Source organism: Haliotis rufescens, unplaced genomic scaffold (assembly GCF_023055435.1).
Source record: "Haliotis rufescens isolate VD_foot unplaced genomic scaffold, xgHalRufe1.0.p SCAF_9, whole genome shotgun sequence".
NCBI classification, from domain to species: domain Eukaryota; kingdom Metazoa; phylum Mollusca; class Gastropoda; order Lepetellida; family Haliotidae; genus Haliotis; species Haliotis rufescens.
Window position 1 is genome coordinate 14,377,614 of NW_025964383.1, and position 17,647 is coordinate 14,395,260.

The following is a 17,647-nucleotide window of genomic DNA, read 5'->3' on the forward strand; positions in this document are numbered from 1 at the left end:
AATGTCCAAATATCTTTCTGTAAACGGTAGCTTCGTCTCTATGAATAGACCAATCAGAAGGTACTTCAGGGGAGTTCTAATATAGACTCACACTGCAGTCTGTCTATGACAGAGGCACGTGACGGAACACACACGTCGGGCAGACATGGGTAACGTGGGCAGAGGTGAGAGACCGACACAAAAGAGACAGGGGTGTCCAGGGCCCGGATTTTCAGGGGGCACCGTCTGAACCTACTAGAAATATCATTAATGCTGTAAAACTAATATTTAGGGCCTCCTCTCAAACCTTTCTGACTGTGAGTGTCTATCATTTTTAAATCATTTGACATAAATGGATTGACAGAAACTAAATTTGATGATACATACTGCGAATAACTTTATGAAAAAAAATATAGCCTATCCAAAAGACCTTGGTGGAATTTGTGTTCTCGTAAAAAAAGAATGTTCTAGATCATGTTAAAACTTCATGTATCACAGAAAGAGGTGCATACCTATTACTTGACAAGTCACTGTTTGGACTTCAACGACACGTGTTACATAGTTGTGTGTATATTCATCCAGAAGGATCTACATGGTACGACAGTAATGTTGGATCTAAGAACGGTATGGATGTTGCCATTTCAGGATGAACTGCTTGACATTCCAGGTGATGTTGGTGACGTTTCGTGCATTTTAGGGGGTGATCTTTAATGAAAGGACTGGTGAAGAGCCTGATTATGCGGAGGATGATATACTTGAATATCTCAATGGCCAGGATACTTCTTACTGGGACTTTCTCTTAGACAAATTTTATCTCTGTAGATATTCATTTGATACAGTTCTTAATAATTTATGAAAATGTTTGATTAATTTATGTATAAATTATGAATGGAAGTTATTCCTGGAAAGGTGACTTTACATTGTTTGCAATGATGGGGCAAGTGTTATCGATTACACCATAGACATATTTGACTATATACAACTATTGAGTCAAGCTTCATTCAGCATTATCTTGCCAGTGCCGTACTGGGACAGCACGGGACTGAAATGAACACGTTAAAGGTCGGTGATCCTCAGTTGTCCGATCATACCCGCCACTGGTGATATCATTTTCACTGTATGCCTCTATAATTTATCTGGCGGCCGCCAGATACTTCCACTGGTGAGATCATTTTTCACTGTATGCCTCTATATTTTGCCAGATACTTTTCGTTTCAAATTGGCTTACCACAACTTCCAGATCAGTGCCCTGGCAATCGACAGGTTGGAGATTGAGCGTTGATTCTAAAGTAGGTATCACCTGCTTTATGAGCCATTAGCAGAGAATTAGTAGACTTAGTGCTGATTGGGTGCTACGTTGGGGCTAACTCACACATAATGACAAATGAAAAGTTACTCATACATACCCAGCTACCTCACACACGTTGACCAGTGCATAGTTACTCACATAATTATACAGTGTCCATAGTCACTCACAGTAGGCCTATATAGAGTGAACTCTATGGTCTCACATACAGTGACCAGTGTGTCATGTCATATGCCATGTCGTCATATGTCATGTCATAATTGTTTTTGTCATGCATTGAAAAGGACAATCCCCCGAGAGCTTATTTTTGCCACATGTAGTCAATTTACTGGGGACATCACTATGGCAATGGTGTCCATAGCATCCATTTATTTGCAACCCCAGTGGCCAATTTGTGTCCACGTGTACACGCATATAATGTGCTAAATCCACTTGCATATAATGTGCTACATCCACTTGTTTTTGCGTAGTGATCCTTTGTTTACATTGGTTGTACGGCTCCACGTGCTGTCATCGAAGCCCAAAGGTGAGTGAGCGATAGAGTCACTTTGATGCGTAAATATGTATTGTCATGCAACTCACTGTTGCAGTTGGAGTAGCATTTTTATAAAATTATGCAAAACAATATGTAAAGCACCCCAAAATACTTGCATTATTCGTTCTATTCTGTTTTCTGAAAAAGCGTGTTTGTTTACAAACAAGAGAAAAATCCGGTCACGTGATATGCAAATTAGCCCGTGGCAGTGGTGTTATGCTGAGTCACCACTGTGCCGGAGTGTGATCACTGGATGTTACTGTGCCTCAGACGAGTTTATCTCTGAAGGAGAAGACAGAAGATGGCCCACAGTCACGTTCATCCCAGAAGGAGAAGACAGAAGATGACACACGACCAGGTTCGTCCCAGCAGGAACTGACCGCAGAGAGTGAAGTGATATACATCGATACTAGTCTCCCATCCAGTGATTGGTATCATTTCGATTCTAACGATGGTTACATCGTGGAATATGTAGCAAGTACCAGCAGTGTGTACTTGCCACCAATTGATATGGACATGATGGAGAATGCAGCAAGCATTAGCAGGGGCACGAGCTGCCTACTTGTGCATGATTGTAGTCTGATACTGTCCGATGGTATAATATTATTTAACGGCCAGCCAAAAATCCTCTAAGGTTTTGTGGCATCTCAACAAAAGACTCAGTTAAGAAAAACAACTCATTATGAATCAAGGTGACATCGCTGGCAGAATCTAACAATGCAAACGTTTTCATAACTCTACCACTCTGTCCATACACAAGAATTGGCACAATCTGAAAGAACACTGTGTTTCAAAATGACTGCATCTTCTTGTTTAGTGCTTCAACAGTTTCTGAATTATTTCGATGCAACAATGTGTGATGTTTCTTGCCACATCCTGGTTCTCGGCATGCCATCACAGAGAAACACTTATCTGCTGTGTGAGAGGGTTTCAAGCTGTTGAAACAGAGTTTATTCTCAGGGACGACAGTACTTCGTTCAGGAACAGCCTCGTTTGAAAACAGTGGGCAGTGATATAGATAATGAGGCTGTTTACACATTGGGCATGGTAACTTTGAACGACTGTCATATTGCTTGACTGAACCTTTTCGAGCAAGCGGAGTCTTACTGTTTTGTATGTCAGGCATGGAAACTGTCGTAGCATATACTGTGCTTTGTCTTTCAGGTCCCTTGTACCCTGAAGATCCGTCATGTTTAGTCAATTTCCTCTGGGTTGATGTATGAGCAGCGAATGCAACAGCATATGGGTTGAAATCTGCATCTACCCTGTCTCTAAGCCAATCGTTCCAATTGAGATCATACAGGTTGGGTTCTCTGGTTCTTGTGATGTGTCGCACAAACTCATTCCATTTTGTCGTTTGGGAAGCGTCTTGCAATTCTGAGCACAATATCTGGGCTGTGTAAATCAGACAAATACTGAAATTGCTCAAGTGTTGTAATGCAGTCCCGAATAGTGACGTAGAACTTTCGAAGAGATGGTGGGTCGTGACTTGCAATCATCGATCCTGAGGTCACTCTGTCCAAGAAAACTCTTGCGACCTTGATACGATGGCCGAAGGCACGCTTTAACTCTTGTAGTGCTAAAGCATAGTTGCGACCTGAATATCATAGCCCTTGCACAAGGTGTTTTGCATCCCCTTCCAAGTGAGACTGAAGTAAGTCCATTCGCCGAACATCAAGTATTCCGGGTCGAGTATGTACTTGCGCATGAAACTGCTCGATGAAACAAAGCCATTCAATAGCTTTACCACTGAACTTCGGTAAGTTGACCTTAGGCAGATCGCGCTCACTCTCAAGCTTGATAAGAGCATGAGTTAGGTGATCTTTATCTGAAGAATTCACCTCTGATATCGTTTCTTGTCCAAGAATGAGGTGATCAATCCATGCGTCCATCGGTCCAAATGGTTGACGGTTTTGCAGTGACAGGAGGTCGAGATACCTCGAAACTGGGAACATGTATGTTGAGTTGTGTTGGTTGTGATCTGAGTGTTTCTTTCATACTTGGGGTAAGTGCTTCTGAATGAGGGTTTTGTTGATCCACGTTACTACACTTGACAGCACCATCAGATGCTTCCAACCACTTCTGAATATATTCCCGTTTTCCATGCTCCTGAAAATGAGTTTTCCTATCAGCCACATTACTACCTACTTCAAGCATGTCTTCACGCATTTTCACCTCCAAATCTGCTTTATCATTTCTGTGTTTTGCTTCCTGCTTGACTTGTGTGGCCTGCATTTCAGCAATTTGCTTAGACTGATTTACATGAAGTTCAGTCATTTTTGCAGCAAGTTTTGCTGCTTCCTCAGCAAAAAATGCTTTCAGTTTTGCTTGTTCAGCTTTAAACACCATATTTGTATTGCTGCTCTTCCCTTGGCTGTAATTGTCATTTTCACTTTCAATTGATCTATTGTCACCTTGTGAGCTTATCACAGACAGACATTTAACAGATTTGCTCACTAAAATGTCTCCAATTTCTTCCAGTGCTTTATTTGCAATTATCTGCCTTTCCTTAAACAAAACCATTGCCTGCTGACATTCTGTTTCACCTTGCAGCACTGACAAATACTGCCTATGGGCATCATACAGAGCTTTTACCGCCACTTCAATTTTGTTGCATGTCACTGATAATGTTCGTTTCGACCTCTTTTCCGTAATTTGAGACCTTGCCGTAAATAATTGCCGTCAAACGAGCAGCATAACCACTCCTGGCATACTTCAAGTCTTGTGTTTCTGTGTTAAACTCGTATCTATCGGGATTAATTCCCTTTGTCAATCTGCTAGACTGTCTCGGCAAACCAGGCTCAGAACGAGTGTTTCGCAAGTGTTTAGAATCACATTTAGTATTAAGTGACAGTTTTGGGGGCTCAGCTTGCTTAGATTCCATCTTTAAAGGATAACTGAAAGTTCAAACACTTCTGTGCTAGATGAGAGGAATGTACTGTTTGAATGTTACAAGGCGTTCAGTTTTCGCGCACATGAAGAAAAGAGAACAAAGACGTATTAGTGTCTTTAGATATTTTAATCCGCTGCAATCGACGAGAAATACACAAATGGGCTTTGAGATTGAGTTGTGATTGTGTTTTACCCATCATTACTTTGTTTTTCTTCGTGACTGGCATGCGAAATTACAACGACATGCAATCCTCTCAATAATAGTTTCACCAACACAAGGGAGATAACTAAAAGATAATTATTACGGACTACCGCACAAAAGAAATAATCACACAAACTGTAAACAAATTAATGCTGGTCGTTAACACAGATGCTATCGACAAGGCAATGATGTATAAAATCCAAATCGGTCAAATGCCTTTGATGAAAATAAGGTAAATGTTACTATAATTAAGTAGGGTCCACAGACGCTCCTAAAAAACCTGACCCGTGAAGATTGCGGGGTAGAATAGTTCTTCAGCAACCCATGCTTGCCGTAAAAGGTGACTATGCTTGTCGTAAAAGGCGACTAACGGCTCGCTGACTTGGTTGATGCATGTCATCGTATCCCAATTGCGTGGATCGATGCTCATGATGTCAATCACTGAATTGTCTGGTCCAGACTCGATTATTTACAGACCGCCGTCATATAGCTGGAATATTGCTGAGTGCGGCGTTAAACAACAAACCAACCAACAACCAACCTAAAAAACCTGTCCACTTCATATGAATAAAATTTATTAAGAAAACCTTGATATATTTCAATAACAAACAGCATGGATCACCAAATCTGAGTCAAAACCATGCAGAAAGCAAGGAGCTAACTTGCTAACAACAATTAAGAGATATAATCAACATACCAACACGGCCTATTGCTAATCGAATAATAATAATAATAATATGGTCTAATGCAAGCATTCCATTTTAGGACCATTTTAGGTCATTCATACTATACTCAACAACAAAAGTTCCTGTGACACCAACATTTTAGTGTATTTGTAAAGTAAAGTAAAGTTTGGTTTTCAAGCATAGAATCAAGTCACAAAAACGCAACTGCTACAGTAAAGCATGCATTCCATGCAAAAGTTGACATTTATTCACTACCCAAGAATGGGTATAAAAGCACGTGCGTTAACGGGATTCCATATGCATTGTTTGGCATCGTGCTGAAAACAACCACTCAGAAAAACAACAAAATAACGCAATTATTCAACATTACGAAATGTCACGCCTGTCCGAAAATGAGCGTCTGCGAGCTATTCGTATGCTTGAAGCAGGATCGAGTCAACGTGATGTTGCAAGACAATTTAACGTCCACAGAAACACCATTTGGTGTTTATGGCAACGTTGGCAACAGACGAATGCAGTCAGAGACTAACCTCGGAGTGGCAGGCCACGCGTATCCAATAATCGACAAGACAACTGGATTCGAACAACACACCTACGAAATCGATTCCAGCCAGCAACAGTGACTGCAAGAAGCATCCCTGGCCTTCGACGAATATCTTCACAAACCGTACGTCGTCGCCTCAGATGTGCAGGGATTGTCGCCAGAAGACCCACCAGACGTCGCATTTAGACATCCCATTTTCACCGTCAAGCACGTCTACATCGGTGCAGACAGCGTCAACGTTGGACGGCCATGCAGTGGGGACAAGTTCTATTCACTGACGAGTCTCGTTTTTACCTCAGCCACAGCGATGGACGGATTCGAGTTTACCGACGTCAAGGTGAACTTTACGTCAATAATTGTGTCATGGAAAGAGATCGGTTCAGGGCGGCAGCGCTATGGTATGGGGTGGGATTACAGCAAGACAGAGGACCCTTTTGATAGTGGTAGAGGGAAATCTCAATGGACAGCGCTACCGCGACGAGATCATCGGCACCGTTTTTGCGTCGTCATGGCCCAGGCATTACCTTTCAACATGACTACACCCGGCCTCAATTGCTCGACTTGTTCAGGATTCCCTTCAACAAAACAACGTGAATGTCATCCCCTGACCAGCTCGCTCCCCTTATCTCTTACCAATCGAGCACATGTGGGATGAGATGGATCGGCGCCTTCGACGTCAACCACGTGTTCCACAGACACTCCAGGAACTTCGAAACATGCTCCAGCAGATATTGACAGATATCACACAGGACTTTGTGCGACGCCTGGTCCATTCCATGACACGAAGATGTGTTGCTTGCATCGCAACCAGAGGTGGACACACACGCTATTGATTTGTTAATTGACATTTTGGCATGTTCATGTTTTTTTTTTATGAAATCGCGCATTTTCTTAAGTCAGTATGGCAAACTAAATCATTTGAACACTTACGGAAGTCTCTAATCTGTTGCAAACCGAAATTGTTTCAGATTTGGTAAAAAACATAACTTTGCATTAAATCTTATTCAATGTCACAGGGACTTTTGTTGTTCAGTATATATACAAAACATGAATTGATTTGTTGAACATAAACAAAAGTAGGTAGGTTATATTCATGATCACTCGGGTTATGAGTCAATATTACTGTGTTTTCAATGTAGAGCTCGGTTTTAGATTTAACGCTAAATTGAATTTGGAACGGGCAAGGAATATCCGATTATAAATCAGTATCTGGAATGAAGTAGTGAACTGCTTGCACACGTGTAAAACAATTCTTTTTTCCATTTCTGTCAAACGAGTGAATAAGAGGGCTTTTGCGCCACTTTCAGCAGTTTTGAAGCAAACTCATGGCTAGGAGACCCGTGAAGATTCCGGGGTAGAATAGGTCTTCCGCAACCCATGCTTGGCGTAAAAGGTGACAATGCTTGTCGTAAAAGGCAACTAACGGGATCGGGTGGTCAGGTTCGCTGGCTTGATTGATGCATGTCATCGATCCCAATTAGTCACTGGATTGTCTGGTCCAGACTCGATTATTTCCAGACTGCCGTCATATAGCTGGATTATTGCCAACCAACCATGGTTAGGAATTGCAACACAGTTTAGCGAATTTGGGCGCCTTAGATTACTGGTACAGCAGATGTGGTAATAGTGTGCAAATAATACGTTGCAGAAGGTGAAGTTTAAAATTGATTAACCGTTGATTTGCGTGCTAGATTTTATAAGTTTTTAAAAGAAAGATATTTTTATGGCAGACTTCAAAGGAGAGGCTGCTTCATCTTTTCTTCGTATATTTTATCAAATCTCTCGCTCTGTGCCACAGTGAAGAAGTTCTTCCAGTCACCAGTTTCACCTGTCAAATCAATGTTATAGAATCAACATCATCCATGTTTGATATTCATATTGTTTGTTCGTTGTTTAACGCCGCACTCAGCAATATTCCAGCTATATGACGGCGGTCTTAATCTATTCTGGACCAGACAATCAAGTGATTGATATCATACGCATCGATCCACGCAATTGGGATACGATGACATGAATCAACCAAGTCAGCGAGCCTGACAACCCAATCCCGTTAGTTGCCTCTTATGGCAAGCAGGGGTTGCTGAAGACCAATTCTAACCCGGATCTACACGGGACTCAAGCCAGATAGGAATTTTTTTACATAGCCCATGTAGCCGTCGTATATATTTAATAATAAACTTGTTGATTAGGCGAGACATTTAAAAACAATATGCAATATAACGTTGAATATCTTCTTTTTTGACTACAATAAGCGGAACCTACTGCAAGTACCTCCTATTTGTCTGACAGTGTGTGTTGGGGGTGGGTGGGTGTGTTTATGTATACAAGTGACGTCGTTTGCAAAGATTTCACGGAGAAACTCTGAACTCAGCAAATTGCCATTCTACAAATACATGTTCCCTATCTCTTGTTCCCACATATAATACAATCACATACACTAACAATATGTGCTTTTTGATTGATGTTTTGTTTTACATTGAAAGAAGCATATGCAACAGTAAAGACATTGCCAAACAGATGCTAAACAATGATACCACTCAGATAATCTAATACGAAATAGGTCATAAATACATAAATAGGTCATAAACACATAAATAGGTCATAAATTGACGAAATCTAACGTAGGCGTCATAATTTCATTTAAAACCTGGATCAAACTTGAGTTCCTAACGTCTGAATTGGAACGAAACACTGAACGTTATTGTCTGAATTCATTGTCCCCATTCGACCATGACAAAGTGACAAAATACACGCTCGTTGAGGACATCGGAAGTAATGAGAGAGTGAGTTCGGTTGAATCTAATGTCTTTTTCAGATAGACTTTGGACTCTGGGGTCAATGACTACCTGTTCTGATCTGAACATATTTGCATACATAAATACAAACTATAATTTACGCTATAGGACTTAAATCACCTCAAAATTGAATATTTTAACGAACCGCCACATGCATCCTGTGAACGATCCTTCCCCTGCAAGCTCACGTTCACGCCACTGTCCGTATCTCATAATTTTCTCTAAGGCAGGCAGTCCGCATGTTTTGACGTGGTAGACACGAGATGATAATATGTCAAGTTGGTTGGCTTTATTTTAAATACCTTACCGATCAGCTTTGGGGAGAAAGTGCTTATAAAAAATATTTTCTTTCGTTCTGATGCATAAGGAAAACATTGGTCGTACGAAAAGTTATTACCTCTGGCGGGTCAGTATTCCACTTTAGGTCCACACTATTTCAATTACCTTTCCTGAAGTATCCGCTCGACCCATCCTGCCATTTATAGTGATACGTCTGATCCTTGATTGTTTCGCTGGCATATTTGAGATTTTTGAAGGAGCATGCTTCAGATATATCTTTGTATTTTTGTTCCGGTAGAGGGCGCCCAAGGTATTCAGCCATTCGTCTTGTCTCCCTAACGCAATCCTGACAAAAAGACTCATTATAATTTTAAAGATATACATAAGTTATGCTACCATATACACATATTCCTTATTCTAAAGATATACATCAGTTATGCAGGGGGCACGGGTGGCCCAGTCGTCTAAGGCGCCGCGATTCGCTGTGCAGAGTTGCGTCCCTTGGGCACGCCAGAAACATATGATTGTGGGTTCGAATCCCGGTTCGCCCCGATTATGTTTTTAGGTTTGTCAGCACCATACCGGTTTCAACGAAGTGGTAAACGTCTGAGACCTGCATCACTTTGGGCTTTCCTCCCACATTAAGCTGACACGCCGCGATATAACTTGACAACTGTTAAAAGCGGGGTTAAACCCAACTCACTCACTCGCTCACTCACTCAATATAGTAACGGTAGAGACATTAGCTCACGGTTGTGTTTGAATTGCGAATGGTTCCAATGTTCTGCGACTGCAGGTGCCAATGTATCTTGAGTGTGTGCAAACACATAACGTGTTTATAACATAACATCACTATCAGAGAGCACAACACATTTTGCTACTAAGGATTTCAAGAACTGAATGCACCCTCAACGTCAAAGACGCCGTTCCCCGCCTTCGTGGTCTTGTGGATTAGAAGCTGCCCAGAGAGCGGAAAAAAGCTTTATACCAAAATACGTTAAAAGAATGATGATACTTGACGGCCTGGTCGAATCATTATACTGTGTTTTAGAGGGATATTTATGTTAAACTGCGCCATGACATTAAAGTCAATTCACCTGATTTACCAAAGATGTCGTAGGACGACCAAAAAATTAGGCAGATACATTGGCATCCTTGAAACTGGGTTAGCACAACGTTATGTTGCAAATTGCTTGGTATCAGCCAAGGTGTGATGAGCAGGGCATGGCATGGAATCGATACCATGACGTCATCACTTCGTGATTGCCACCACACTCAGAAATGACCTGCTTTAATACTCATACAGTATGTAATGGTCTCCATGTGGCTGGCCTCCGGTCAGGAAGGGCATGCATTCCCATCTCACTGACCCGACATCACAGGCACGCACGTTTGGATTGGGCTTGAAGATCACGTCAATTGACAGACCAGAGCCCCGTTCCACAAAGCCATCTTACGGCTAAGGTGATCGTAATTCCCATACTTTAACACTAGCTTACGATAGTCGTAGCGCCAAGATCGCTTCGTGGAACGGTGCCCAGGACTGGGCTCCAATACTTTTTACTGATTAATTGAAATATTGTCTAAACTTTACAGATCGTCGTCCCCAAATGTGGTGTAGACAAGGAGAGGATTGAGGATTCCAACGTAGCAATCAGACTCATTGACGATAACGCACGACGTCATCGTGCCAGGGTCGTTGATACCTACTTCGAGCAGGAGATCAATTACCGAATAGAGTTGCCAGTTCGGTCACCAGACCTCACTCTGTTAATCACATGTGAAACGAGCTCTTAAGACGAATTATCAAATCGTCAACTCTACAGGAACTCAACAATGCCCTCACTGAAATGTCGAACAATCTTCCCTTGGAAACCATCCAGATACTTTTTGAAACCATGAGACGACGGTGTCAGGCTGTGATCGCATCACATGGATCACATACGCGCTTCAGAGAGATGTTTTTTTACAATGCATTTGTTTTCGTTATTTAAATACGTTTCAGTTTAAGTCAGATACTCGCATTTGGAGTGAGTGAGTGAGTGAGTTGGGTTTAACGCCACTTTTAACAGTATTCCAGTTATATCGCGGCGTGTCAGCTTAATGTGGGAGGAAAGCCCGAAGTGATGCAGGTCTGAGACGTTTACCAGTTCGGTGAAACCCACGAGCACGGGTATGGTGCTGACAAACCTAGAAACATAATCGGGGCGAACCGGGGTTCGAACCCACAATCATAGGTTTCTGGCGTGCCCAAGGGACGCAACTCTGCACAGCGAATCGCGGCGCCTTAGACGACTGGGCCACCCGTGCCCCCTTTATTTGGAGTGAGATCTGACTGATTATTGGTCACATTGCCATTGTGTGGCACATGACAACCGACTTCATTAAACATCTTTTCACACAATATTTTCTTTGGCTATGTTGTATCAACAGATGCAAACAATTTGATGTATTACCTTTTAAGTGGGGATCCTCAGCAAACGTTGAGTGGTATATCTAATTGTCTGGATCATGCCAGTGAAGCTCTGCATTTGTTCTTTCCAAAATATTATTCATATATATTTGTGACATACCTTTTTCATATCTTCATACTGCACACTGCATACTTCGAAGCCTTTGTAAGCGTCGAATATGTTGGTCATTTGAAGTCTGTAGTCAAAGTACGATCCACATGGTGCTGGAAAAGGTATTTGAAGAAACTAGCTTAAAAAATGGTGGAGAATATATGTAGGGAATTCTGACAGTAATATTTTGGGTGATAAGGAAGAAAATGTTGATGCGATTGGTGGTTTTAATCTTGACACAATGGGAATAGAATATTTGATGACAATTTTGATGAAGAGTTCATTATGGTGATTATGAGGCCCAGGAAATAAGTAATACGGGAACATGGTGTTGTTGTGCGCTGCTTTTGTAATATCAATATCCCAGCAATATCACGGCAGGGGACACCAGAAACACACTGAACCAATCTGGAGTGATGGAGCTGCGCTTTCGCTGTGGCAAACAAGCGCTTTAACCACGTGGATGCCCTACTGACCAGTTATACATGGTGGTGATTGTTAAGGAAAGGGTTGTTTGTTTGCTTATTTGTTTGTTTGTTGTCTAACGCCGCACTCAGCAATATTCAAACTATATGACGGCGGTCTGGAAATAATCGAATCTGGACCAGACAATCCAGTGATTTATATCATGAGCATCGATCCACGCAATTGAGTAACGATGACATGCATCACCAAGTCAGCGAGTGTGACCAGACGATCCCGTTAGTCGCCTCTTACCACAAGCATATTCGCTTTTTATGGCAAACATGGGTTGCTGAAGACCTATTCTCCTCCGGATCTTCACGGGTAAAGGAAAGGGTTGAATTGTGCTGACGCGGTGAACATTATTTTTGGAGATGACATGATGGTAATACGTATAATTAAGAACAGAGTTTCTGGTGGCAGTTGGTTGTTGGTGGTGGATAATGTTAGTGGTGATGTATGTGCTGTTGTTAATAGAGGATGTGATGTCGTATTTGAAGACGAGAAGTTTGAGATCGAAGGTGTTGCCTGAGTGAAAGTTCTCGTATTTGGCAGATGTAGATAAATGATGAACATACCGCTGCAGTGGTGACAGTTGTTGAAACAATAACGATAGAAAAAGGTTATTGCATGTAGGTTCTGCTATTGGATTGAGTGAGCGAGTATGGTGTTGCGCCACTTTTAGCAATATTCCAGCAATGTCACTGCGAAGACACCAGAAAAGGCTTCACACAACTCAATAATGTATATTGAGAGTCTATATTACCTTTTAAGCAAGCAGGAATTTCCGCTTTTAAAACGTCATCTCAATGTTTTACCCAGTATATTATTCATTAATGCCACCATGTATGTGTACAAGTGTTTACGGCACTTACTAAATCCGAAACCATCCAGAAACAAGTCAAGATAGTCATCCCAAGAGCCAGAAAAAGTTGGTTTCTGTAAAGGATTGTCTTTCCAGACTTGTTTGCTGACCTGACTGAAGGAGGACACTGCACAATCCTTTGGGTTCCTACTGACGTACACCACCTTACACCCACTCGTCCATATGGCTTCTGGCAGTTGGCTGCAGTCATAAATAGTATTCAATTTTAAATGTAACGCCACAATTATATAGCCACTGTTTCTCTAAAATGAAGTCTTTGATATGCATTTAGAATGTTAAAGAACATGAATACATGACGCTTTTTTATGGATCGCATCTTAAGTTTCCTATTGCATCAAAATTACCGCGCAAAGCTAATTATAGATGACATATAGAGAGACAAGTCTGAAGAGCGTTGTGGGGAATAATTGTACTCGAGTATCTACCTTCACCCTAATGAAAAAGAATTGTCCATGGTTCAACGATACCTGCCTATTTTGAATCAAGTCTTAAAATGGACAAGTTATTGAGCAAATACAAAATTATCAACAGGCAAAGACAACCAAAAAATCTTAGGAATTTGATTCAGTTGTCATCACTCCACGGATTTCTAAGTGCGTTGACAAACGTTGCCTTAGTTGCAGCAATAGTTGAAGGCTATTCAGTCCAAATTACAAAGGCTACTAAATTCACTTTAAAACAAAATATGACTTGTGATACTGGAAATGTTATTTACTTGATTGTTTGTAGTGGGTGCAATGAAAAGTATTTCATTCACATTAAATGTGAAGGCGAAAGTTATTTGTCCATTGTCACCTTGGTATTGTGACGTCATGGTTCTCCTAAATGTTACGAGGTCACGTTACTATATGTTACAACTTCATGTCCGTTATTCATTTTAAAAACACCCAGCGTTTTCTCTGCCCTTTGTATAATACCTCGGAAGGAGATGGGTGTGGAGAATTCGCGGAGATGCCAGTTTCTCAAGTTCCTCTTCAGTCCTGTATTCGAGAAATGCTGAATTCAGCCAGTGTTTAGTATACCCCACTTTGCCTGCAACGATCATGTTGAGGATTTCCCACGCCCAGTGAGTACCTTATGGAAAGGCAGAAGATGCATGTGAAGATTTATTGTAAATGGAATGTTTGTGAAGTTATCCAAAATAAGTTTAACGAATAGATTCAAATTCAAAACCGGTTTGTTCGTGGGCAATGATGTCAAAACCGCGCAAGCTCGTGAACGTTAATCACTTTGATGAAACCGATCAAGGTAAAGAGGTAACTGAATCTAATTATGACGAATATGGATTCAAATGTGAATCATGCATGACGTATTGGAATTGTCTCAGGATACTGGTCACCTGGACGCTATACTTACTTAATTTCCTGACTGTTCTACGATTATATCTTACTGATTATGTATATTTATATGAAACCTGACTGAGACATACATGTATATATTATTAGTACAGACCTCAGTTGAAGTCATTGATCCATTAAGTCGTCTCATGTGATGCAGATGTTCCAGGGATCAAACCAAACCTAGACCAGTATTTATTTCTTGGAACCCCTACCTGACTTTGGATATGTACACAGGATGATGTCGTCGTCTCTGATGGGGTACGTTTTCACCTTCTTCATAGTATCAACTAGGAACCTTGCCAGTACAACGCCGTCCAGTACGACCAGGTCCAGATTATACCCGGACGCCATGGCTTTTTCGGCAAGGGCTGACATCTCCTCTAATATGTTGATGAATATTGATGAATGCTTACACCTTGCTTTCAGTAAGTAACAAGAAGTTTGCTGACACGACAACTTCCATCCACTTCAAAGTTTCTTTTTATTTCTATATTTTTCAAACACAACAAAAGTGATTGATCAGAAGTTAGTAACTAAAACTTCATTGAATAAAATTCTGGTTGTGCCTTGCTTTCAATATAAACGTCAACAGTTGAAATATAAAATAGACAACATATCCAAAAAAGATAATAAAACGTTTCTACAAAGTTTGTATCACACCACAGGTGTAATGTAGATCGTACCAAAACAAAGTTCACAAAACTATCCAGTTCAATAACCTACCGTTCTTTGCAAATGACACAATGTTCAAATCTGCGTCTTGGTTCGACTAAGCTTCCATTTCGTCTGCGTGACAACAGTCGTGTGTGCACACATATGGTGGGGTTTATGTGGGACAATTAATGTTGAAGGAACATGATGACACATACACGGCTAGGTCAAGAAGATTACTATGTCATTGTATTCAGTGGGTGGATTTTCCCTATTCTGATTTATTAATACCATTTGAACTTTATTTTTCCAGGTGGACAATTGACGTACCTTTGCATGTGCATGTGACGGGCGCCACCGGTGGAGCAGGACCTTTGTGGTAGTGTTTCATAAACTGATATATGACGCTCCATATAAATGGTTTAACACAAATGACATGCAAACAGTGACGCAGTCAGGAAGAGAGTCATGTATCAGCATAAATCAGAATATCTAGTGTCTTATGAGCTAAACAGATATGAGGACACCATGAGTTACAATTTCACATTTTCCAATTCCTCACACGGGAGGTACGTACACAATTTCCGTTCTTGTTTTCGCTTTTGTGATGACAGCGTTTGCTGATTATGTGACTATGCCAGACACGTGCGTCTGACCTCTGACTGACTCTTAATATTTTTGTTCTCATTGTCCCAGGTTTGCTAACCATACAACTGTCGTCCTGCCTGTACCTGTCTGACAGATGCCATGATATCGATGGTCGTATGTTCGAAAAACCTCTTGGAAAACAGCGAAGCAGGGGCTCATAAATAATTTCGTTTAATCATACAAAACGAAGATTGATATAGACTGGTGTCTATAATCAATTGCGTGGATCGATGCTCATGACATCAATCACTGGATTGTCTGGTCCAGACTCGATTATTTACAGACCGCTTTCATATAGCTGGAATAGTGCCTGTCTGACAGATGCCATGATATCGATGGTCGTATGTTCGAAAAACCTCTTGGAAAACAGCGAAGCAGGGGCTCATAAATAATTTCGTTTAATCATACAAAACGAAGATTGATATAGACTGGTGTCTATAATCAATTGCGTGGATCGATGCTCATGACATCAATCACTGGATTGTCTGGTCCAGACTCGATTATTTACAGACCGCTTTCATATAGCTGGAATAGTGCTGAGTGCGGCGTTAAACAACAAACAAACAACAAACTATAATCAATCGTGTACACTATAATAATGGAATAACAATAACAATGACCCTCATCAATGCTGTTTGTGGTTGTCTGCTGAACGCGCCAAACCAAGTTGTCAGTTGCCCTTTCTCTTGTCCGTCAGACCAGTGGTCATTCATTAAATGTATTTGTCCTCACAAATCAAGGCAGGTCAAAGGTAAGAAATTGTGGTATATTTGAATCACACGTCTTAACTAAAATTAAAAAAGATTATAAACCTCCGGTGACGTCATCCTATTGTTCTCCAGTCGGGTTAAATCTCATAAACAGGGACGTGGTAATGTCCCAGGGATTTTATATATTATCCCCGGGATTTATTAGGATGTTCAAGCCATATTTGCTATATAATGTGTTATAATATCCCAGGGATTTTATATAATGTCCTGGGTATTTTATTAATATAACTTCCTTTCAGATTGTAACATGTAATGTAAAATCAGATGACAAATGTTTACCTTATATTCCCGAGGATCGAACTCGGAACCTTCATATCTCTAGCCCAGTTAGTGTACCACAAGGCTACAGAGGTGTTGATATGCCGCACTGCTTTTTAGAATGTCCTTTTCAGGATCCGTACGCCAGCAACAGATATTTTTCGCCCGTTTTCTAAGGTTCATGGAAAGTATGTTCGAAACATAAAAATGTTGATAAATGTTGATTTAAGTTTCTTTTTTCGGTTCATAAGTTAGATAAAACACTTCCCCTCGGATTTTTATTATATCTAAAACCGTTATCCTTGGGATGCGTGTTTTAAATTGAAAAGAACCCTTGGACGTGCTTTACTGTACACTTATAATGGGTTGAAATTTAGTTTGGGGATAATTTTAAGGTTCAAAATCGGTTTATAAGTAAGATAAAACACTTCCCCTCGGGTAGTTATGATATTTAAAACCCTTCCCCTCGGAACCCCCTCGGGATGCGAATTTTAAATATCATAACAACCCTCGGACGTGTTTTATCCTATACTTATAATACCACGATCATACATGTCCCTCCATTCCCAAAGTCTCCTCGATTCTGATCTGGTTCTGACAGATATGAGCTATGTTCGTGTTTTTCACCTAAATGGAAACGGAACAGCCCAAACTATTTTTCTTTGAAACGGCCAAATAAAAGTCGAAGTGATAAAACTTACATATTCACCTTCTCAAATCAATGCCTTCACCTCAAACAAGCATATCTGGCACTACGAGCACAAGCTAACGCGGGCGATGAACGGAATGACGAATGTATTTACTAATTCTATAACTTCGATAATCATCGTGACAGTAAACTAAATGGTAA

At 40.9% G+C, this 17,647-nt stretch overlaps 1 protein-coding gene across 1 annotated transcript in view; it reads right to left on the reverse strand.

Annotated features, from left to right (window-relative positions):
* LOC124150206 overlaps nt 1-15,528 on the reverse strand; it is a 39,019-nt gene extending 23,491 nt beyond the window's left edge. Inside the window, exons 1-7 of the mRNA XM_048391112.1 lie at nt 15,452-15,528; nt 14,683-14,850; nt 14,048-14,204; nt 13,120-13,310; nt 11,792-11,895; nt 9,384-9,564; nt 3,521-3,765 (exon numbers count right to left, since the gene is read on the reverse strand). Coding sequence (XP_048247069.1) covers nt 3,521-3,765; nt 9,384-9,564; nt 11,792-11,895; nt 13,120-13,310; nt 14,048-14,204; nt 14,683-14,850; nt 15,452-15,512 — 1,107 coding nt within the window. The 5' untranslated portion in view covers nt 15,513-15,528. The remainder of the gene's footprint in view (nt 1-3,520; nt 3,766-9,383; nt 9,565-11,791; nt 11,896-13,119; nt 13,311-14,047; nt 14,205-14,682; nt 14,851-15,451) is intronic.
* Nucleotides 15,529-17,647: the final 2,119 nt, after the last annotated feature.